We start from the raw sequence: 25631 nt of genomic DNA on the forward strand, positions 1-25631 counted from the left end.
TATAATTATTATATTTCCAGGGCAGTATCACAGCTTCTGGTGCAAGACATGTAAAGGATGGACTATCGAAATGCTATCTAAATATGGCTAGAGCAAGGAGTAAGAAAGGCATAATTCCCTGAAACACTAGTCCCTTTGCGTGCCTGTTATGACCCTCCTTATGGTAGTAAATTCATTCCCTAGGGTTGAGAATCTCCATTCAGTGAATCACTTCAGCTGCATGTTTTCTCTTGAGGAAGGTAATGGTGATAATTTTGTAATCAGAGTCAGAGATGTGCCTAGGATGCAAAACACCCTCTTGAGAAAAACCAGCACTTAAAAGTAGGCTATAAGTGATCCACAGGTTTTTTTTATGGGTCTTCTACGTGGGGATGAATTTCATGACTATTTTTGAAACTACTACTCAATATTAATATGTTGGTCTTTGAGGTACAAGTGTATGTTTTCTGCTTTGGGATATTCATTTTGCATTTAAGATGGCTTCAGGTGTGAAGATTCCTCAGACTCTGCACTAAAAAATCATTGTCTTCTACCACCCAAATAAATAGGGCTTATCTCTTCTCTTACATATCTTTAATACTTGCAAGGCAAGCTGTATGGGTGAGTTGCTCCTCCCATCAGATAAAGGTGCATTCCAGTGTCCAGGAAGTGAGTGTTTTTGAGCATTTTTATGTCATATTTGTGATAGGAAAGCATCTTCTTTGATCAGTTTTTAGGAATGTTTTGTTTGCTGATGTTTTATTGTTGTAATTTTACCCTTATCATTTCATAATTTTTCATAAGTTTAGTGAACTTCTTTAATTTTGCATTTATCAAACTCTACAAACTGTGAACTGTCCCACTGAGTTCAATAAGACAATTCTTGGTGGAAAAAGCCCCTTACTTGTGTGGAGCTTCAGAATGAGGCCCGTAGTCTTTTGTTTTTCACACCCTGGAGGAGAATAATTCTTCTGTGACTCAAAGCTAATTGGCTCAAGGCATAAGGACCCCCACCTGACTTTCTCTTGAAGGAGGTGAATAAGCAGAAAGTATCTTTATTAGCCACCAATCAAGTACAGAAGTACCCTCCTTAACATCAGATTCTATTGTCAAATTTACCCCGGCTCAGTCCTGAAGGTGCTGAGTGCTATGGTCCTGATTCAGGAGACTGCTTTATCCCATGTATACCTTTAACCACGTATACCTTTAAAGCACTACCATAAAGTTTAATAAGACCAGTTATATACTTAAGTACTTTGTTGGATAGGGTCCAGCATTTTCAGCATCTTTCAGGATCAGGGCTTATAAGAAGTGGTAAGCAGCTATAATTATTTTTGGTTGAATTAAAACTAAAGAAAGGAGCTAGTTGAAGGAACATCTATATCATCCTGATTATATATATCGCACTCAATATAGAAACCTGGTGAGCATTCTTGACACAAACAATAAGTAGTGTATTTTCTTCAGGCTGAAATAATCAGAGAAAAATATGGCAGTGATGTGGATACAGGAGGTAAAACATGGCATAATGATGTTACTATCATTGTTTCATTGTCATTGACTGTGCTGCATTAGTGATGTGTTTTGTTTCCCTTTCAGCATAACAACAGATGCCTTGAGTGTAAATGAAGTAAACAGCAACAAACATCATAACATCATTTTTTTAAAAATAGATAAGAAAAGCTATAAAATTGGGGAAAACATATTGATAGAAATAATAATAATTTAAAAAACAACAACAATACCCTACATGTATATTGTACGTGTAGAGGCAAGAATTCATGTGTATAGTTACCTATACAGAATGAATAAAAAGCAAGACACGCGCTTAGATATAACAGTGTTTGGTGCATTTTTGTGGCGATACAATAAAAAAAACCTAATTATTGTAACTGCATTCATAATTCTAAATAGAAATATGAACATTTAATAGGCCTGAGTTCCTTTCTGTTACTTATTTAGCCCACAGTAAGCACAGTAATTGTTACTGTTAATTTAACAATATTTTAACTTCCTTTTTTTTAAATTAAACATAAAGCATTTCAGTGACATTTGCGATAAAATATTGTATCTGAAGTTCAGGTTCTGTTTTATATTGGGTTTTTTTCCAAGTGACTTAGGTGAGTTTCACCCCCCGATCAATTTGCCCTGTTTTTTTTTTTACTATTAGAGTTTTTGTGCTAAAAGTGTTTTTATCACAAATGGCTACATACTACATCATGCAAGCCATTTTTTGTATTAGCTTTTCCAGAGGTGTTTAATTTTGTAATAAAAAGTGCTATTATAATAGATATTTACATTGGCGTAAAAATGGTAACTATGTGAAACCCAACTTCCTTAGCTTTTATGAGTTTAAAATCTCACATGAGCATACATATTCATGCACATATGTGTAAGTATGTGCGTTTTGTTTATAAAAATACATCAAACCAGTTCTTTAGATTCATGAGTAGACACATGTATCTGGATATACATTTTTAAAAATCTGTCCTTTTCCAAAACTCAGTAGAGAATACTTAATTTTGCTTTGTGTGGTTGATGTCTGCAGTACGTCGTAGTTGTGTCTGTTTCAGAAAAAAAAAAAAAGAAATTTCACTGAGCAGAAGCTAAAATAGTTCTGTTGTTTGTTATATTACCATAATAAGACTAGAAAGAATGGGGGTTTAGTACTTTGAACATAATAATGACAGCCAACATTTCTGAGTCCTAACCTAATTTTGACCCATAAGAATGATTATGTATTTTAATTACATGTGGTGATGTGCATAAAAGGAGAGGTAAGTGTACAGATATATCTGCAGAATCATGACATCATATCCACAACTTAGACGAGCACTGTTCCAGATGGTTAAATCCAGTTAACTTAAGTACATTCTCAGCTGCTTATTCAGAATGCCTGCATTTTGCAAAAATCAGACTGAAGATACAGTAAGATGGAAGTCATCTTTCCCTATAATGATTAGTCAACTACTAGAAAACAACCTAGTGCTGCTGCAACCTAATGTTGTTGCTCCTAAAAGTGGAGTGGTAGAAGTTTGTGCCGGCAGTGTAAAGGTCTGAAATCTGTACTCTGGGTATGTATATGTGAGAGCTAAGTACAGATGTTCAAAAAACCTGAATCCACTCAAGTTATGTGGTTTTCTGTAAGCAGCCTTGGTTAAATTGGTAGTGAACAGTAGACACATTCGCCCTTTGGCACTGGGAGAGGGGCGCTCAGGCTGAATATGCTGGCTGAGGCTTGTAGGTTGGGGGTGCTGCTGCCTTTCAGCATGCCCTGCAGCTCCCTGGACTGCTGAAAATTGCCAAGCATGGCCAAGCACTTAGGTCACCCTTGATTGCCTGCTGTGCATGGGTAAGCATGCCCCTCCCCCCCCAAGTACTCCAGGATCCTGTAGCTGCAGGCCCAAAAAGCCTTGTAGCATGCCATATACCCATGGCTCTTGTACCTTGGGAGTGGCTGAGCTGCAGAGGTCACAGGGTTGCCTCCAGGCAGACCCTGTCCCAATCTTCTGTCCCCTGCCAGCCTGACCCACCAGAGGCCTGCACTGGCTCCTGCTTCGGGGAGGGGTCCATGCTGGGGTCCAGGTGGCAGGGTGCCTGTCTCTGACCTCAGAGATACAGTGTGCGAGAACCAGAGTTAGGCTCCATGGGGCTCTGCTTGAGCATGGGTGTATGGGGGTCCCTGGCTGGGGGGTGTGGGAGTCAGGGTCAGGCCCCATGGGGCTGTATGTGAGTGCAGGAGGTTCTCCTGTGCTCAGTGTCAGATGTGTATGTACATCATAGAGTGCTTTGTGATAGGATGGAGGGGACAGTCTGGGGATATGGGTGCCGAGGTCCAGAAGCTCATGCAGGGGATGCGGATGCTTCCCTTCCCCACCTTCTGCCTGCCTGAGGCTGACAGATGGCTGGAGGTGGGAGGAGGGGCTTGGGAGAGGGTCTGTGCTGGTTTGGCTTTGGGAAAGCTTGGGGATGGGGCCCAATGGGTGCTCAGCCAGAGTAGTCAATTGTGGGTCAAATGTTAGCATACCTTTCTGTGAGGTGGGGCTTGGTGGGGGGCTGGAAAGGAGATTGGTACGCCAGAGGACAGCAATCTAATTTGAATTGACAGGCGATCTAGTACAGAAGTTCAATTTAACGGTCTAACCTAAATTGGTTAGATCTGAGTGCACCTGAACCAGATCTTTCTCAGACCTGGTTTCGCTATTTTTAGACCTGTCTGTGTGTGCCAAACTTCTGTACAGTTATGGGTCTAGATTGATTTCCAGTCACTTAGACTGGTTTATGTATAATGTCTGTACCTGGCCAAAGAGTACATAATGAATCAATAAACCAATTATTTCCTGAAGAATGTACATCAAATATAATGATTTGGTCATAATTAATATGAAATATAAAAATGAGTTTTCCAAATTCATGCTCTCAGGCTTTTTACAGTTATAAGTTATGTAGGGTATGACCAATATTATTTACCAGTTATCTATTGAATTTAGTGTTGAACAAGCTGTCAATTGACAATACCTGACAGAAGACACACTACTGAATGCTACAGAAGAAAAAGAATCTCTCCTCAGAGCACTCTTGATCAATGATTAACAGATATTGAATTCAAAGTGGTAGGAGTAGCAAAGAGTTGGATTTTTCTTGACTCCTGCAGGTGAAGTTTGCATTCTGGAATAAGAGATTTGATTATTCTAGGATGTGTTATTAATAAGTCTTAATAATAGTCATATAGTTCTTGAGCCCTTTTAGAAACTAGCGATGACTCAAGCATAAGAGTCCTTCTAACCAAATGTGTATTCTATAGTGTATTATATGGACTATAAAGTAGTAAGGCTTTTTGTTCATTTTAAATTTACCAGCTGTTAATTTAATTGATTGGGCTTTGGTTTTAGGGACTAATGGATGCACAGTAACAGAAGACAGAATTCAGACAATTGTTTATTTAAAATAATTCTGTCACATTTTAATGAAATACATAATTTCACAGTTGAATACTCCGTGAATTTGTCGCTGAAGCAAAGAGTTAATCAGAAAGTTTTCGGATACTGCCATGCATCATGCCTTTGTGCATGAATAAAAAGTTGGAAACCGCATGAAAGCAGTATTTGGGTTACCACACAACTGGATATGCTTAAGTCTGAACGCTTCATAACTCTAACTACTGGGGAGTTGCAAACTTATAAATAACCTTGCAATTGGTTAAAACCATATTAAAACCATATGAACAAAGACATAAAGCATTTGGTTAAGGGGGTTCAGCGACAGCAGTAATCCTGTTGAAAGTAATCTAACTAGAGTAGATCCTAGCTTAGGGTGCTTGCAAGGGCTGCAGTAGTTAAGGATCTGTCAATGTTTTATGGGGACTGGGGAAAGGTTAACTCAGAATCCTGTTGAGGTGGTAAATGTGGGTATCTGGCTTTTTTATTTTTAAGAAATTAAAAAAAAATCCATGATATTTTTAAAGGATGACCTTCGAGGTACCCAAGTTCAATACATTAAAAATACGTGCTGAATGTCCCTAGTAATCAAGGTATGAGGGGCTTTCACCTGAACATTTGCTTCATATTTAATTGTGGTGATATCAGACACACAAAAATCATTATAGTTACTTAAGGACATCATATTTAAAAGTAGTAAATTTGGGCAGGTCTTTTTTTACTTGCTTGTTTGGAGCCTTTAGGGATCACATATTTAATAATTAAACTTTTTTACTGAATCCCAAAGGCTGGTCATTTTTTATTTTAATGAAAGCTGAGATTCTCATGTGTTCATCTGACTCCAGGAGCTGGGACTTTAAGAAGAAAACCAAATATGTTGATACTCACTCTAAATCATGCAAGCCAGCAGCCCTGGACTCCTATTCCACTTGTGATGCTCCAGCATGTGTCATGTTGTCATACTCACAGTACAGTGGAAACCTGTTGAAGCATACAGCCAGTCTAAGCAGGGCTAGTGTAAGTCCCTTTTCAAATACATTTCTTCCTTTTCAGCAATATTCTGAGATCAGTCCATTAATAAAGAGGATTTAATGACCTCCCTTTTGCCAAGGCAGGCTGTATGCTGCAATGCAATTAAGCAAAGTGCATTATGGGGCACCATAAGGGAACTGGAGCCTGTAGACTATGGCAGGAATTCCTTTCTTTTCTTTATAGGTTCTTACGCTACCCTCATCACAGTAATGTTGGAGCTCCTCACCCATAATAGGGGGACCTTCATGGAGGAAACCAAAGTTTAAATGAGAATTTGCTACTCAATGTAGCCGTTAGGGTAATTTCCCTCATACTGTTAAAGTTACTAGAATAGAATTAGGTAAAAAACTGGTTGATTCATCTTTCAGTCACAGGCATTTGAAATTAATTCATCCAACTTACAAATGTGTGAAATGGTAAAAACCAGGCACTGTTGCAGTTTTGTGATAACATTTTCTCTCGTGCACATATGCATGTGTGGATGTACTCCTGCACACAAACTCTTTAAATGCCCCAAGCCTGGAGTGATGCAGTAGATTGTAGTTTAATCAGGCAATGCTTTTGTAACAGAATCTGAAGCTTAGGGAAATGCGCGATGAAAGATTTGTGAACCTGGGCCAAAGTTATGGTTCCCTATGTAAACCATAAGAAATTCTGTGATTATTTTTTCAGACTTTCCACCTATAACCTGGTAAAAATTTGATGGATTTGTTTAAGTCTAGCATGGTGTTTGCTTAAGCCTGAAACTCAAAGCAAACCTTGATCTAAGAAAGCAGTTGAGCTAAATTTGAAAAAAGATTCAAATGGTAACAAATGACACCGAGTTTTCTTTTAGTTGTATGTATGCTGTTCTTTTGGGGATTTTTATTTTCCTAACTTCAGATTTATTTGATAGGCACTATTTCCATATTTGAGATACTGTGCTGTCATTTTAGGGTATGATCAGTTAATAAATACCAAAATACTTATATGTTGTATCACAACACATCTGTCCTCCTTCATTTTCAAGATAACAGTTTCTTTTGATAGGGTGGATGAACTTATTTAAAAAGTAACTGGTTGCATGATTGGAAAACATGTTTTGGAATTAACTAGACTTTCTGCAATAAGTTTATCAGCTTTGGAAATCTAATATCTCAGTCAGGTTTTCTAGAGCATGTCCTGCTGTTATGACGTTGTCCAGAGTTTCCAGGTAAACGCTACACAGGTATGTGAAATGAGGGTGCAGTTCCAAGGGTTTGACTTACTCTTTTTTTTCTCATAACAATAGTGTCATTATTGTGTTTTATCCACCTCGGCAACAAGAGAAATGGAGCAGTCTCATGCCCACAGACCAACTGGAAAACTGACATAAATTGTGATAAAGTTAATATTTAAACCTCTCACCCATAATAACTAAAATAACCAGAGATAAGGCTGAAAGTCAATTTGTCATTATCCTTGCTGTGCCAGAATATTGCAAAATATTCTTAGCAGAGGGTAATTTCACTTTCCAGATCTGGCTGTTAAAAAATATCAGGAACTTGTTGAGAAGTTTGGGAGTGTTTGTAGCTTGACCTGTACAGGATGAGCTCTCCACCCCCAAACAAACAAACAGAATCATGTTTCTTCATTCATGGGCATAATCAAGTGGACTCTAGGAAAGACATAAAACAGGCTGAATTTTGAATTGCTGTGTTGTTCCGAGCATCTGACAGATTCGTAAGAAACTGTAGTGTTTTGCTGCAGTGGCTCCGGGGATTTAATTTCACAGTTTCCGTTAGGTGGAAGAATTATTGTGTGAATAAATCCCTCTTCGTTGTGCTAAAAAATTTCCTCCTGATATTTTGAACAAAGGTTTTTGTTATTGCTGTGTACAGTCTGAAGTACATAAATAGAATACACCAGGGTTAGCAAATAATTCACTAAAGGATTAGTTGAAATGTTTACTGTGGAATAAATCAACTATATGTATTTTATATGTAAAAACAATGTGATAATTATTTGTAGCCATTGTAACTAAAATACTGTCCTCAGAGTATGTAGTGGCCCCTTAGGCACATGCTTTGTGGCTTCTGTGAATGACCTGTATTAATTCAGACTTTAGAAATTGGCTCTTTAAATAAATGTTGGTAACTGCTTCCAAGCTAGGCTATTGAAATAAAGGGTATTACATCACTGACCAACCACGTCTACTTAAATAAAATGTATTTGTTTGCAAAAAAAAAAGAAAAAAAAATTAAACCTTTCACACAACGATCAGTGTGTATGCCATTTTCCATTTCAGTCTGAGCATATATTTCAGATGTGGAAAAAGCTAGCATGTTGAAATAATTTGAGGCATGGGTATAGTCTGATCAGTCTTGCTAATCCAGAAGGGAGGGGTGCCCAGTGTATTATTACATTTCATATATTGTTTTTCAAGAGATGGATGCAATCAGTCATCTTCTCGCATATGTTTTGAAAAAAAAAACTTGTCTTGCTGGCAAGTAAACTGTTATTTAAGTACACAATCCACTGTACTACTGAAACAGTTTTGCCAAACTTGTCCAAGTATTCTCACATGCTTAAAGATGGTATAAATATCATTTATAGCAAGCCGTTTACTTCAGACTATATGGAATGCCTTCCTGCTCCCCTCATCTAAGTGTCCCAGTTTACATTATGGCCTTTATTGCTTCTGTTTGATGGAGTGATCAGTAAAAATTTAATGACACTATAAAATAATAAAAATGTCATTAATTTACCACGGATCTTGGATGCAGTGGTTGTAAAGTTACATTAATAAACAGAATATTTTTTACAACAAAAAGCATTGTTACGTGGGAATGTATAAATAACACACATAAATTTAAGAGCAATTTTACTGTTAGCACACACATTATTATGGAATAGCCAATAAGTGTATAAAACATAGTATATAAAATTTTATGAAAATATACTGTGCACATCAAAAATTCAGCTTTTATCTAAGTGCAGAGAAAAGCCATTATTGCATGCTTACTGTTTCATTGCTGTTTTTCCACAAGATCACAATTTTATATTTGTTTCTAGCCATTTGAAGTTGGTAGTGTTTTTAGAGGAAAGGCCTACTCATTCCTTTCTCCCTCTCCATGGTTGACTAAACCATTCTGTTACCTCCTTTGCACCAGGAAAGAATTGATAATCCCTTCCACAGAAGTGAGGGATAAGTTGCTAATTTAATGCAAAGTTAAAAATAATGCCCAAAAGGTTGAATGGCTTGCTTGGTGAGTCTGGAAATAAGGGATAATAATCTAACAGTCTATCTGTCATCACTGGGGCTGCTCCGTCATTGACTGCAATAATATGTGAATATGATGGATGCCACAGACTTGTGGCTCATAACATTTAACATTTATCAGCTCTCAGTAAAGGGGGCTTTATAATTTAAATATCATTATTTAATATGCAACATCTACCTCATACATCATAATTTCAAAGCACTTAGAGAACCAACCATCCTACAACACAGTGGAGCAGACTTCAATTTTTTCAATAACTTTTATGTTTTCTGCAGGTTTGTGACTGACAATGCATAAATAAGTACCTAATCATGCCACTGAATGGAAAATGAAGATCTGGCTGTTAACAAGAATAATTTTTTTTCTTCATCTAATTTTAAAGTAGTGATTATTTTTACTGCATTTTTCACATACTCAGAATCAAAATCTAAAATGGGCTTGAAAGAACTTTCACCTTTGAAATAATTCCTGAATTTTGAAAATCCTTAGGCCCATTGCAGGGCTACTCTTATCAGCAAAGATTTTCAAGATCAAGTCCTAGGTCTTTTATTGACATGGTACAATTGAAAGAGAACAGTTTAATATCAGTACATCATTTATGATAAACAGTGTGTTGTCCACTAGTCTAGATCTCCAGAATTATCGTCTTGAAGAGAATGCAAAACCCACGCAACCAGCTTTGGAAGGCATACAAAACTAATACATAAAAAATTAGCATTGTGTAGCTAAAGAACCATATATAACCATTAGTAATCATTAAGAACCATTACAATATAGAAGAACCATTAATATATAAATGTATGTCATGCTCCTTAACTATAGTGTTAATGTTTTACATATTAACATTAATGTGCATGTTTTATCTGTATGCATGTATATGTATGTTCACAAATACAATATAAACACTCACCAAACCTGTGCGTGTGTATGTGTGTGTGCGCATGTGTGAAGGTTTTATATAAACACACACACATGTAAACACACACGCAGTGGTTGTTTCTATTTCTGGACGTACGTATATATGTGTACTGATAAAATGTTCACATGAATGCTAAGAGCATGCTTGTGTACATCCACCTAGGCACTTTTAACCATATTTTGTGTGTGCTGGTCTACAAAAGGGTATACACATAAAATTGCTCTTCCTTTCAGTGCTTGTTTGCAGCAGGAAAAGGTATATATTTAAAACTAACACATCTTAAAATTACAGTGTAGAGAGGGCAAAAAGCTTGGTTAGCTTATTTGCCATTAGCTTGCTGAGTCTGATTGGGGTTAAACCTCAGAAATGTAAATCTGGTGTCTAAGTTGGTAGTGCCTCTTTGATATTAATTTCATACTAATTTGTTAAATCTTTTTGAATTTTATGGATTTTTTTAGTTGAAAAATATCTTATTCTTATAGAAGCATTTTTCTCCTATGTTTTCCGTGAGCCTTTCATAAAAGTTTTACTAATTCTTTCTGTAAATATTTATATTTTACAACCATCAATGTGAGAGTATTTTTCAGTGGAGAGGAAAAAAAGACTTAAAAGCTGTTTCAAAAAAAATATTGAAATAGCTATGATACATAATCCAGGGAATTAAAAGATGGAGATTATTATTCAGTCATAAGTGCATGTTACTTGTTTTAGAAGATAAGGTATTATTATTGTGTAAGCGTTCTCAGTGTAGTATTTCTGAACCTTATCATGTAATTTTCCCTTTTCTCCTTCCATGTCAAAATATTGATATTCTTTCAGAAACTTTTTTTTTTAACAGAGAATATTTTCTGGGAAAATCAAAGAGAATGAATGACTAGAAAGATACTTCAAATGTGCATATTGATACATAGTAGCTTCTGTTGATTTTTATAGTAGAAAGGTATTTCTCTTGCTTCTAAAATACACATAAGGACTGTTCTTCTAAGAAGATTGCAGGTGCCAGGGAGCTCTTGGAAAAAGTTTTAATGAAAAAATTTGGAAAGAGAAATGGAATGTGCCAAAGGCCATTTCCTTAGTACTCAGCTTTGTTTTTATTGTGAATCCAAAGTCTAAATCTTTTAAAAAGGAATCCAGAACTCTTGGTGGACTTTTATTCCTGTCTACCAGCAAGACAGACCTCATTTTCATGATTCAGGGTTATTGTGGCATTATCCAACACCTTTCACTCTTATGGGAGGCCTTTTAGTAGTAGTGTTTTGCCTATCTAGTTATTTTGCCTATGTAGGCACTTCTCTTCTGGAATTCTTACTTTCCATTTCAGTTTCTCTGTATTTTAACGTTATCATCAACTAAAACATTATATAGAGTACATATGCTGTAAAGACAACTCAGCAGCATGAAGTGTTACTTCATGATTAGCCTGCAGAAATAACCTGGTAGATGATTAAAAGATTTTGTCAAGCTTGAGAAATGCAGTTTGTACCTGTAACTCCTCAGCTGCATGTTGTAGTAACCCAGTATGTCAATTTTATACTGTGTTTTCTTTCTACGGAGATTTAAAATATTCCATGAGCTGAGGAATCAGAAAGCTTCCTGCACAATTTGGCTGATGGGAGTTAATTATAGAAATGCAGCACAATTCAAAAAATAATCAGATTAGAAGGCACAGTTGAACTGAGATTGAACAAATGAGGGACAACAGCCATCAAGTAATTGTATGTTTGGTTTTTAAGAATAGTTCCAAGTTTCTAAATACCTTGCAGGAGAGAAACTCATAGTGTTTCCTTCTTCTGCCTTGCATACTCGGTATAGAACTAGGTCATTGAACAATAGACTGAACAGCAATCAGCACTCTACTTCTGCATAATGCATTAAGTATAACATGGAGAAACTGTTCGTGGAGCTGAAAGCTGGTATTTCATGTCTGTAAATTCAAGCTGACATGACATTTAATATTGTTTCATAGTAATGAACAACAAGGTTTCATTCATTCACAAGTACAACATAATGCCAAGTTTAGTCTGAAGAGGTAACAACAAGGCAAGAGGGAAAACATGTTGTGTTCCTTCAAATGAGAACACTAAATTAATGATAACCATTGAACACTTAGCTACTGATACAGAGTACTACAGAGACTACAATTGTGATATGAAGGAATATTGCACTGTCAGTTATAGGGTCTTGTCCTGTACTTCTTTGATTAAAGAATTGGGTTAACACACAAAGTGCCTCTTATTTTTCATTTTTCAGTCCTAGGTCCAGGTTACCTGTGCAGGTCTACAGCTTTCAAAGGTTTGTGTTTTACTAGGAACAAGTGCTCTGTCCTTTTTTTTCTTTCTCCAATTCCCACTGAGTTCCATTTAAATTCCCAGACAAAATAATAGTATCAATTCTGTCATCTACTATTCCTCCTTTGAAATACTTGTCTTTGAAAGCCTCTTGCATAAAATTGAGACTTGTGTTTTCTCAGGGGTATGAATGCAAACTTGGATCTCATAGTGTGGGGGGAAAAAAGTGCTTTTTCTGTTAAATTAGCAGCATGCTTTAATAGGAACTCTTCTTTCAAGTGCTCATTTTTAGTCTGTCTCAAATGTCAATTGTTTTTTCCAGTTTAAGTCAGAAAGTTCAGTGGAAAGACAAAATGTGCAGCATGGATCAGCACTGCTTCCTGCCAAAAGCTTTCTGTGGTTGCAAGTGACATCATTTATGTATTATGGAGATGCACATTTAAATCTTATGTCCTGATCTGAAGAAGAGCTAAATATTCATCATTTCGGCATAATTTCAGCTGAAAACAAACGGAGCTGTGGGTGTTCAAAACCACTGAAAATTAAGTGGTATATTCTAAATAGCACTTTTAATTAAACCTGTTCATTTAATTCTCTCAGTAAAAGGAAAAGGCAAGTATCAATGCATACACTCAAGCAGAGAAGTAGAACTAAAAACCAGAGCATTAATAATAATTATTTTATCTTTCAGGAAAGAACACGATTTGAGAATCTAGGCCCACAATTAACAGGAAAACCCAGTGAAGATGGAAAACTCGGCCCAGGAGTCATAGACCTTACAAGGCCAGAAGATGCAGAAGGTGAGTTGCTATTATAAATGGACTATGTCTAAACACTTTGGCATTAATTGCCACAATATGTCCTGGGTGGCAGTTACAGCTGAATCTTTAATGGGCATGGTACAGCTAATCCTTGGGTCCATCTTTAAAACATTTTGCCTGTTTTTGTCTGAGTAGCACATACAGGGTAAAGAACAGATACAGATGACAAAAGTAAGTGATAGTTTACAGTATCTGAGTCATCTTGAAATGCTATTAACCATCTTTCAGTAGCTTGCAATCAACTGTATCCAGCAGCTGACAATACAGTGTTTGCTTTTTGTATATCTTGGTAATCAGAGTGAATAATGAGAGCCTCAATAAGTAATATATTACTAAGAAAATTACCACTTTTGAAGACTAGTTAGAAATAATTTAGCGGCTTGACACAAAGCAGGTGCTCTAAAATCTACAGGGATATCCATCAAGGTAGTGACACACTTTTCATGGAAACATAGCAAGTGTTGCTTTATTGACAGGTAGATTTCAAATGATAATATAGAAATGTCCAACCCAATAATGCCTTCCCACTGATTTAGTGAGAGCTCCAGGTGTGCTAGAGCAAACCACAGTAACAATTCAGTGCTTCTCAAGACATAAGTTAAACTCATTAATGCATGTCACTGTTACCTAGTGGTGCTACTGGATACCTCACAGTAGATCAGAGAGCTAAAGTATGTTGTTGCCAAGAATCTATATACCAATCTTTGAATGAAGACGAATGTTTTATTTTCAAACTTTCTGCAAAATTTTTTGTACAAAGAAAATTATTTCTTGTTTGATAAGATTTGCTCACAACCCCTCCCCTCTACCCCAGACAACTTCTTGTCATGACACTGATCTCCTTAAAGAGATGCCTCCAAGAGTATGGACAGATATATTTGGAGCCATTCCAAAATGGTAATGTTTCAAAAGGTCAGCAGCTGTTACGTTAAAATTGTTATGTGAGAACAAGCCAGGAACAAGACAAATGTAGCAAAGCTGCTTCAACTTTAACATTGCTTCATCCAGGGTTTAAGTTGGAGGAGTTTGCTACATGTGTATTGTTCCCAGTTTGTCCACATAAAACGATGAGAACGTAATAGCTGCTGCCATTTTGAAATGTTCCTCCTTTGAAACAGCTCCAAATATAGGTGGTTCAATACCCTAAAATGCCTCACTCGTGTCCAAATCAGAAGCATCTGATTTGGTTGTTTGCCAGGTCCAAAAAAGCATAGACACAATCAGAAGTTGCACCTGTCAACAAATAAGGGTCATTTAAAAATGTTTCTCATAATATGGATACAATATGGCTAGTGGGAAAGGTTGCAATATTTTGAAGTATATGGAAGTGCTCCTCTGGGCATAGTTTCCATTCTGTCTATGTCCATTTTGCCTGTGCATAAGTTCCATTCTGACTCCAGACAGAGTCTCAATAATTTGCAGTCCATGTCAAAAACTCACTGGCAAAAATAGCTCACATAAGTATGCCCTTCCCGCTGTTGTTCCGATGTATCACCGCTATATTTGCCTAAACTAAAACAGCCTGAAGAACTAGATGCTAGTCTAAAGTCCTGATTTTCAATCTGTGAGATGTTTTTGCCTCCCCACTGCCTTCCTTTTTGCACATGCTTACCTTTAAGCACATGATTAACTTATGTCTTGGAACTGAAGCATATGCTTAAAGGTAGGATGGGTGTGTGCTGGGGATATTGTAATGGAAATGTGTACAGTGTAATTGCAGTGAAGTGCTCTGGACTGTCAAGTGAGCCATAGCAGCCATGAGACAGGAGGTACAGATATTGTGGTATATCTATATCTATATATAGATATATATGACTATCTGCTTAAAAGTAGGTATGTGTTTGTGTGTTTTTGCTGAATAGAGTTGGACTTAAACACAGCTTTAAGTCCTTTACAAAATTAAGAGATCCGTTATGGCCTCTTACACCATTATGTAAGTATATTCTATATTTTCTTGAATGAAAAATGCACTTTACCGTCAAAATTAGCAGCTGGAAATTGGAGTGCACATTATATGCGAGAAATGCAGGGTCTGTACATGCATTCAAATGATCTGGCAGAATTCTCCCAGGTTTCTCCCAGAAAAATTTACCCAGAGCTTCTCTCAGAAGAGAACACAATCCTCCAGCATCTGCCCCTCACTCCTCATGGAAGACAGTGTGTTGCTCACTGGACTCTGCTGCTCCAACAGGCCACAGAACACAACCTCTTCACAATCCTCACGTGCTGCAGGGAAACAGGCTGACCATAGGCAGACTGAGTCAGCCAGTCAGGGCTGCCCTGTGCTCTGCTGCCATTTGCTGCCAGGCAGATTAAGGGAGCCTACAGAGCACTCTTGAGATGTGTGCACATGGGCCCCTCCTGGATGCACAATATCAGCATTGCAAGCTTTCCACTCTTCAGGGCCTTAGCATTTTAATGTCTGTATAGGCAACACTGTGCAGTCATTTGCTCTCCCAGAAGAGCTTCACCTCCCAGGAGAGAGATTAAACCCTGGTTGTTCCCAGATTATTTTGCTCCTGGAGTGGCTGTTTTTGCTTCTGGACTGTTCCTGGAGTCACTGAAAGCAGTGACTCTTCCACCCAATGAATACCAGTATGAGGTAAAGACAGTTTCTGCAAGTTATAGGCAAAAGTGAAAGTAAAATCATCATCGACTCATATGGCACATCCAGATGAGCATGCACATGACTGTTGCAGCATCTCAGTTTGAGACTCTGCAAGAGGCATGGTAAGAATGAAAAAATGTTCCCCGCTTTGAATATTTGCACCGTGGACTCTAAATTTGATACCAGAAATCCTGGTATAAAAATAAAAAAACTGCTGAAAAAAAAGCAGTGCAGGGAGTGCTCCTGGAGCATGCCCTGAAGCAACCGGAGGCTGGGTTCTCCAAGGAGATGCCCTGGCACCCATGCAGAGCATTTCAGTGCCTGCGAACTTCCATTGCTGTCCCAGCATGCTGCTTCAGCATACTGGAGCAAATAGGGGTGGGGCAAGGCTGCAACAGTGACCCGGACCCAAGTGCCATCCCCTATTCCGTAAATAGGAATGGTGGGGGTGGAAGGGAATGTGCGGGGGTGGGGGTGGGGGAAGACTGCCCAGGAGGAGTGCCTGCCCCCAGCACAGCCCCTCCACAGCTGCAGCAGTGGCCATTGGGTGCTCAGGGCCCTCTGCTGACAGAGCCCCCCCATGGTTTGGCGCAGCCCTAACCGTCCAAAACCCAGCACCACCTATGCCATGTGTTGCAGGCCAAGCCTGGCTCAGCCCTGGGGCATGTGCCTTTGGGCAGGACTGAACTGCTTTTGCTGTCACCTGGGACCCTTGTTACCAGCTGTCACACATTTGGCTGGGCCAGGTCCTGCCTCCATGGAGCCAGCTCTGCCCAATGGCACATGGGGCACTTGGAGGCGGGACCTGGACCAGCCCAATGTGCAGCTCCTGCATGCAGTGCCAGGACCCCCGGTGACAGCAAGAGCGGCCCAGTCTTGCCCGAAGCCGCACACCCCTGGGCCAAGTCAGGCTGGGGCCACAATATGTGGCACAGGTGGTGATGAGTCTTCGGCAGCTGGGGCGGTGCTATGCCATGAAGGAGCTTTGCCAGCAGCTGGCCCTGAGCACCCAATGGCTGCTCTGCTGGGGGGAAGGCGGGGGGACAAGCTGTGTGCCATGTGGAGGGCAGGTGGGGTACCTCTTGAGCAGTTTCCCCCACCCATAGACAGTCTCCCTCACACCCATAGTCTCCCCACAATCCACCCACAAACCCCACATCCCCAACCACCTCCACAAACCTCCCACCCACATACCCAGCCTCAAACCCCATACCACCCACAAACCACACCCAAACAAACCCTACACATGCCCACAAACCCTCCCTGTCCCCCTGCAGATACCACACGTATCCCCCCCGTGCCCCTTCCCCCACAAACCCAACATCCACACCATAAATCTCACACCCTGCATGCCCAGCTGGCCAAATGGGATGGGATGGAACCTGCTGGCAGGAGCCACAGCTGCAGGGGCAGCTGCCACATTGCAGCCCTGCTCCATGTCCACACCAGTTCTGGGACATGTGGCCCCAGCCTGGGGGAGGGATCCTGGTCCCAGGAACCACTTGGGGGGTGTGATGGGGTGAGGGTAGGGGTGCAGGTGGCGGCAAGGATATGTGTGAAATAGAGGGAGAGATGGGGGTTGGGGTGGGGGAGTAGTGTGGGTAGGAGAGGCCTCCAGAGCCAGGCTTAGAGCTCCCCTGCCCTCCTACAGCAGCCTTTGTCTGGCCTGGAAGGTAAGTGGTGTATCCAGCCCAGTCCCTGAGCCCCAGGTGCTGGGAAGGAGTCGCTGCTGGGAGGGAGCTAATGGGGGGCAGGCAGGGGCTGTGGGTCAAGAGTGATGGTCACTGGTGGGGGGCTGTGTGTTAAGAGTTAGGAGCAGGGGCAGGGACCTGGCATATTAGGGCACTAGAATATCATAACCCCACAACTTGGTGAGTGAAGGGGGCAAGGGCAGCTCTTATTTTTCTATGATAAAAAAACCAAAAGCAAACACCATAGTGTATAGATAGAATTAATTTATTGTGGTGATAGAGGCACTAGTAGTCTTCCAAATTGCTTTAAAATTGTAAATATAGCAATAAAACATTCATAGTTTCATAGTTTCATAGTAGCTAGAGTCGGAAGGGACCTAGGTAGATCATCTAGTCCGACCCCCTGCCTTAGCAGGAAAGAGCACCGGGGTCAGATGACCCCGGCAAGGTGCTCATCTAACTTCCTTTTAAAAATCCCCAGGCTAGGAGCCTGCACCACTTCCCCTGGAAGCCGGTTCCAGGCCCTAGCCGCCCTGACTGTGATAATCTAAACTTACCCTCCGCCAGTTTGTGACCGTTATTCCTGGTCACTCCTGGCAGCGCACGGGGGAACAGGGACTCCCCCAATACCTGCTGATCCCCCCTGACCAGTTTGTAGCAGGCCACAAGGTCCCCCCTTAACCTTCTCTTGTGGAGGCTAAACAGGTTCAGGTCCCGTAGCCTCTCCTCATAAGGCCTGCCCTGCTGACCCCTGATCATACGAGTGGCCCTCCTCTGAACTCTTTCCATATTGTCCACGTCCCTCTTGAAATGTGGCGCCCAGAACTGGACGCAGTACTCCAGCTGCGGCCTGACCAGTGCCGCATAGAGGGGGAGGATCACCTCCCTGGACCTGCTCGAGATGCATCTGTGGATGCATGACAGGGTACGATTGGCCTTCTTGACTGCCTCCCCACACTGCCGGCCCATGTTCATCGTGGAGTCAATGACGACTCCAAGATCCTTTTCCGTCTCCGTGCTGGCAAGAGGGGAGTTCCCCAACCTGTAAGTGTGGTGCCGGTTCTTCCTCCCCATGTGCAACACCTTGCACTTATCAGTGTTAAACCCCATCCTATTCTCATCCGCCCACCGTTGCAACCTGTCAAGGTCAGCTTGTAGCCTATTGCACCCTTCTAGTGCACCCACATCCCCCCACATCTTAGTGTCATCAGCAAACTTGAACAGGGTGCCTTCTACCCCGTCATCCAAGTCACTGATGAAGATGTTGAACAGTGCAGGCCCGAGGACCGAGCCCTGCGGAACCCCACTGCCCACATCCTTCCAGGTCGAGAAGAACCCATCCACTACCACCCTCTGGGTGCGGCGCTCCAACCAGTTGGCGACCCATTTGACCTTGTGGGCATCGACACCACAGTCTCCCAGCTTTTTGATGAGGACAGGGTGAGAGACAGTGTCGAAAGCCTTCCGGAAGTCCAAAAAGACTACATCCACAGCAACCCCTGCGTCTAATGATTTGGTGACCTGATCGTAAAAGGCCACCAGGTTGGTCTGACAAGACCTTCCACTGATGAACCCATGTTGGTTGCCCCTGAGCATGCATTCCCCCGCAAGGCCCTCCTGGATGTGTGCCAGGATAATTTTTTCAAAGAGCTTACCCGGGATTGAGGTCAGACTAACTGGCCTGTAATTTCCCGGGTCCTCTTTTTTTCCCTTTTTGAAGATAGGGACCACATTGGCCCTCTTCCAGTCCTCCGGCACCTCGCCAGAGCACCACGAGTGCTCATAGAGCCGCGCCAGGGGTCCCGCAATGACCTCAGCCAGTTCCTGTAGAACCCTAGGGTGAAGATCGTCCGGACCAGCGGACTTGAACACGTCCAGCCTCTCCAGAAGTACCCTAACTAACTCCTCGCTAACCCCTGGCCCAGGCGTGTCTCTCTCGGGGCCCGAGGGGGGCCCAGCAGGGAGGTGGCTGAACTGGTCCCTACTTAGGAAGACAGAGGCAAAGAAATCGTTAAATATGTTAGCTTTGTCATCTGGCGTGATGACTAAGTTGCCCATCGTGTCCTGCAGGGGCCCCACATTACCCGGGACCCTCTTTTTACCCCCTATGTATTTGAAGAAGGACTTCTTATTGTCCTTAATCCGGGAAGCTAGTCCTATCTCCAACTCTGCCTTGGCCCTCCTGACTGCCCCCCTACATCCTCGGGCGACTATAACATAGTCCTTCTTGGCGATGACCCCATCTCTCCATTGGGTATATGCCTCCCTTTTAGCAAGGAGACATTCCCGGATGCTCTTAGTGAGCCATGGGGGTTTATGTGCCCTCCTGCTCCCTTTGACCCTTGTTGGGATTACCTCCCTTTGGGCATGGAGGATCGTCTCCTTAAGGAGCAACCACTCCCCTTCGACATCTGATTCCCTTCCCCTCTGGGTCCTCAGCGCTTCCCCAACGATCCTCCTTAGCTTGTTGAAGTCAGCCCTCCTAAAGTCTAGGGCTGTTGCCTTGCTGCAGCCCTTTGCCACCTTACGCTGGATGGTGAATTCCAGCAAGCGATGATCGCTGTCTCCCAGGTGGCCCATCACCCGCAGCCCCCTCACCAGGTCATCACCCGTGGCCAGCACCAGGTCCAACAAGGCGTCTCCCCTGGTGGGACTGTGCACCTCCTGGGTTAGATGGAGGTCCTGCACTCTGGCTAAGAACTGACGTGAGCCCAAGTGATCTCTTTAGATATAGTGGATTTTCTTTTAATCACAGAAGAACATGGATTTTGGATATTGTAATGAAAGAATTTGGGGGTTTTATGAGAAAATTTGCAATTTGTAAACAGGGAACACCAGGATTTCTGCTGGTGAAGCAAGTGGCAGAGGACCGTGCCCAGGGCCAGTACCAGCGACCCAGCTGGAGGGCAGACACGGTGGCTGACTGGCCATTTTGGGCCAGTAGGACACACTTTGACAGTTCGAAGTGGACCACCACAACAAGCACATCTTCTGGGTGATAGATGCCCAGATGGTAGGGCAGGGGCACCAGAAGACATGACTGCAGTTCCACATGAAGGCCAACTGCTGACCCAGAAGTGCGGGGGCCTCTGCTGCAGTTCCCATGCTACAGCCCAGGCAGCCATGCGGTCCCCATCCAGGTCTGGCAGGCATGCAGGCATAGGGCCACATACTGTCACAGGTGGCAGCACCCACAACCAGACTGCTGCAGTGGGTAAAGGGTGCAGGGGCCACTCTACATTAGGGCTGCATCAGCAGTCCGACTGGCACAAGGGGCTGGCCCCAGTCCCTAGCTCCCCCTGGGTGAAAATTTGGGAGGAATTGGGCAAGGTCAGTTTGCTCCAAGTGGCACAATTTGCCCCACACCAAAGTGCATGTTCAGGCATGTGTGCTGAGGCACAAATCTTTGGCACAAATTTGTGCTGCTGCATTTGAGCTCCTGCAAGTGCATGTGCCTGCATGTGTGGACATTTGGTTCCCTGGGGATACCTATGCCACACACGCTTTGGTGAATGGCAAGTTACCCCAGGGGCAGGAGGAGAGGCTGGGGTCAGTACTGTGCTGGCCCCAGGAGTCTTACCTGGGGTCCTGAGGGCCTCCCAAGGCTGCAGCCATGGCTATCCTGCTGGGCAGAGCCTGGCCAGCAGCCACAGTGCAGCTCTGGGCAGCCCAGCTCTGCTTTTCAGCAGTGCATGCTGCCCGAGTGTGCGTGCTGCTTTGTGGGGTTTTTTCCCCAAGGTTTTTTTTGTTGACCCCTGGTCAAAAATTCCACAGAAAAAAATGGGGTAGCACACACTTGAGCAGCATGCCTTTGCAGTGCAGAAAACACTGGATTGTGTGGTATGAGGCACTGCAAACATGATTGCAGTGTCACATACTGCACAACTGTGCTCATCTAGACACACCCAAAAGTCCAGACGAGCAGGGTCAGCTCCCTAGTTGATGCTACTCAGTTACTGCAAGATCTTTTTCTTCATTTTGCCTTTCAAAAACAAGGTGTGTATTAGATTCCAGGGCATGTTATATGCAATAAAATATAGTAATTTAAGGATATGTAAGGGGTGATCTCTTTTATAGACCAACTGGGAGAGAGCTTAAACAGCTTTTGGGCACAAGGTAGCCTTCCTTGGATTACACTGATATCATCCCAATACTACCATTATATAGTTTAAAAGCATTCTTGGCTGAAGCTGATAAAATTATTTATAATGAATAATATCCACTAAGAATTTAGCATCTTAATTGCATAGTGAAACATTAGATAATTGAGCCAGATGTCCTTCTATGTATATTTTTTCTTTCGAAGTATTTACTGTATGATTTTGGACATTTTTCCAACTTATGGGTTGTTTGCAAAGTACTAACACCATTTATTCACCATGTCTTGCATGAGGATGGACACCTGAGTTACATTGGGTAGTTCTGCTTGCTACCGTGTTAGAGGAACAATGAACAGCAAGTAATAGCCTGAGAGAAAATTTTTTGAGAAATATTCATCTGTGTTAAAATTAATAAAATGCCAAGGACAGTTTCACTGATATCCAATGACATACACATAAATATATATAATTAAGAGTTGGAGTTTCCATCTCCTGACCCAGTTTTTTAAAAATACATTAAAATTTTCATTTAAAAAATAAAAATTTGTTCCTGACTTAGAACAAAACATTACAAAATCCTGTTACCAGTTTTTGTCAGATGAGTTCTCTGTAGACCTTTCTCTCTTAGTTCATTTTCTTATATTTGTCTTTCTTCCTCCGAGTGTCCTTAGCATAGTATCTTGAGAAACTCATTGGCAGTGTTGGCCCATCCTGTTGCTGGATAATAAAAGAATGAAGCCTTGACATGTAACTTCAAGAAGCAGTGAACTGTGCCAGGTTAAGGACAGACGAAGTCCCTCCTCCCTCTAGAGCTAATGGGACACTTTTGGCATGGTGTGCTGCCATGTGGGAAATCCGAGTTCATGAATGGATTCAGGTTACCAGACTTAGCATTAGTAGACAGATGTCTCTGGAAAGCGGGTGCTGGATGAATCTGTCTGCTGATCTATGAAAAAAGTTGCTGGCAAGAGTTCAAGAGTGAGCTGTTTATTTGTCCTTCTGGTTGTAGACAAGGTGAAGTTAAAGAAGATATTACAGAGGGGAGTAGATTAAAAGACATTAAAAATATCTTCCAAGTTTTGTCTTTTCTTCTTGGCAAGCTAAGAGATGACTCTCCTAGCATGGCATGTCTAAGAGTGGAAGCTCATTGAAAATACTGTGGCTGAAATGTCAACAATTAAACTATGATCTCTGATGTACTACACTGTATGACAGACTCTGTTAGTCTTCAAGAATATTTACACTTCTTCCTAATCTTAAATAAGGCTGTTATAGATCTTTGCAGTTTTGCAGCATATCACAAAGTTTTTATATGTAGCAGTGGCATCCTGTGCTTACATATGTGTCTACTTCAGTTGCGGGTTGCTAAGGAACTCTATAAACCCATAGTTGTTCTTTGGCCTCTTGAAAGAAGTGTGATTTGTTCCTTTGTATTATGTTGTCAAGGTCACTATCTCAATTGAGTGTCACTGTTCTATAATAGCTCTAGTCACACTCTTTTAAGACTTAGTGCATTTGATATCTTCTCTTTAATATTGTCTTGGGGGGTTCTCTTTTTTTTCTTTTTCATTTGGTGGTAGAGTTTCAGTTTATTGTCAGGTACTCTAAGACCATCTGTATAATACTTATGTGTTATATTGCATGGTATGAGAGACACACATAAAGGATAGTTATGCAGTTACATGTATTTGGGTAAATCTTAAACTTGTAGCATTTTTCTATGCAGAGGCAGCTAAAACTCCATAGGCCAAATTGACTTGTTGCTCAGACAGCACCAGCTAACATCTTGACAGAATGAGTGGGCAGCAGTCGCACTTCTTTCCTTACTTTGGATTTAGTATCAGGGAAGTTTTCTGAATTCTGAAATTTCTGAATTTCTGAAATGCAGAGAGCATTTCTCTCCCCAGATGACTCTCAGGTACAGATATTTTTTCAGGGACCACAATGCTCCAGAAGCCTGCTGAAGTAAGCTGTAGTCTACAAAACTCATACCTCTCTGAAAAAGTTACTCTATAAGGTGCTACCTTGCTCTTCCTTCTACCTAGCTTCAGACTAACACTGCTAACTATCTTTACCAATTTCTGTATGGGTATACAGAGGGATTGGAAGTGGCAGAACATTGCTCAGACTAACAAAAAGCTTATTTGTGTGATCTTTCTGCCCCTTCACTTCAAGTACATTTCAAGGTGTTTTTTTGCTTTGGCCTGACTTTCCTCTGAATTAGTCATACTGGCATAGAATCGGTATATGCTGGACTGAAAAACTGATTCAACATTTACTGCTTTGAGAGATGGTCCTATGCTTCCACTACTTCTAATTCCAACAGTCAGAGGGTCTATTCCAATTCAAAAGTTGCCAGTAAAAATCAAAGAGATTATGCAGGCTAATTACATTTCTGTGTGCTCATAATTCTTAATGTGGAAGACTGAACAGACAAAGAAAAGTTTTGAAAAGCAGTGACTTAATTTATGAACGAATTGCTTTGCAGATCTGAATTGCATAGCTGTAAGATCCTAAAAAAATGGGTGTTTTAGGGCCACATTTTCAAAAGTCAGTGTGTCAGTTGTGCCTGCAAAATTGCTTCCCACTAGTTCTGCCCTGACATTGTGGAGTTGTATGTTCAGGTGGTTATATAGATTCACCATTACCATTATGCTTTCTTACCAAAACAGTGACTGAGGATTGCATTAAAGAAGCTATGCATCTTTGCTGTCCTAGTTCTTAAATGTTACATTTATTTTTATGTACTAACTAGAAGCAAGCCCTTAATTATTTTATAGAACAGAATTATTTTTGGTTTTGTTTTTTCATTCAAACAACATATAAAATCCTTTCAGAGTTTTCCTCATATCACCACAAATTGAAAACTTCTTTGAGTTAGGACAGTTTATTACTTTTTTAGAATGCTGCGATTTTATCAGCATTTCATATTAAGACAACATTATTTCTGAGCTAAAAATTCCAAATTTTGTGCATCAAAAAATGGTGTTTACGGCCCAGCAAAATTATTTATTATAGGAAATGCCAGCAGACCCTCATTCATTACTCTATTCTGTGTGCCAGTGTACTAATATTGGGGAAGGTTTCTCTCTACTGGTTACACCTTATACAAATGCATGGAATTTCAATTGTGGCATTGGTCTCACTTTCAAAAGCCCGAAGTAATATTTTTCTTTTAATTCTAGGAGTGCCTCTGGTACTTATTTATTGATCCTCAAGTAGTTATAAGATTCTTTTTTAAGTCAAGGACTATGATCTTGTAAGTCTTGAAGTTCATTATATTTGGCTCTACTGAGATCCCAGGACATATGGAAGGATGTGATAGACTTAGGTTTAACAGTTAAACGTGTTAGCTCCTCGCAGTATGTGCAGTTTCCCCATTAATGTTGCAACTGTGGCAGTGACTGCCTCACCACCAGTGATAGTAATGGAGGCTGCCAATCTTGCACCCCCTCTAAGTAGCGCCACACAGGACTCAAACATAGTGTTGCCAACTGTAACAATGTATAATGCTTTTTTAGAATCGCCAGCTCCTAGATTCTTTGTATTGACTAGAAATCTTTGCTTTCAGTTAAAAGAAGTAAAGGTTTCTGGCTGAGCAGAGCTTGAAAATATGAGTTAAATTCATAGTAAAGGCCCTGAAACCAAGGGACAGATCAAATGAACCAAATAATTATAATATATTGTAATATTCTCTTGATTTGTAGGGGGGAGGCTAATGAATTTGATTGGTAGTGATTGGGATTGGTAGTAATACAGCTAATCAGTAAGGATCGGACAGAAACATGTTTAAAACAAGCCTACATTGAAACCCACTTTTTAAGCATGACTGACACAGTTTTTCCCTGTTCACAGCTGTTGGCCAAGCTGCAGTGGAATACAGATCAACAGCAGCCATGTTTGCACTGTTTTAATGTTTTTCTTTTCAATCAATTCCTGTCTCTATGAGTATAGAGCTGAGAGCTTTTTCTTGGTTCAACCTAACAAAGATTCCTCACATAGATGCCCATTTGG

The 25631-nt window shown here is 41.1% G+C and overlaps 1 protein-coding gene across 20 annotated transcripts in view; it reads left to right on the plus strand.

Moving 5' to 3' along the window:
- Positions 1-25631, plus strand: part of SOX6 (SRY-box transcription factor 6) — a 536736-nt gene that overhangs the window by 467329 nt on the left and 43776 nt on the right. For all 20 annotated transcript variants that reach the window (XM_090032599.1, XM_090032598.1, XM_090032613.1 and 17 more), the window contains one exon: positions 13089-13197. In XM_090032599.1, coding sequence (XP_089888725.1) covers positions 13089-13197 — 109 coding nt within the window. The remainder of the gene's footprint in view (positions 1-13088; positions 13198-25631) is intronic.

Source organism: Crocodylus siamensis, chromosome 2 (genome assembly GCF_052110815.1).
Source record: "Crocodylus siamensis isolate JL-2025a chromosome 2, ASM5211081v1, whole genome shotgun sequence".
Classification (NCBI taxonomy): Eukaryota; Metazoa; Chordata; order Crocodylia; family Crocodylidae; genus Crocodylus; species Crocodylus siamensis.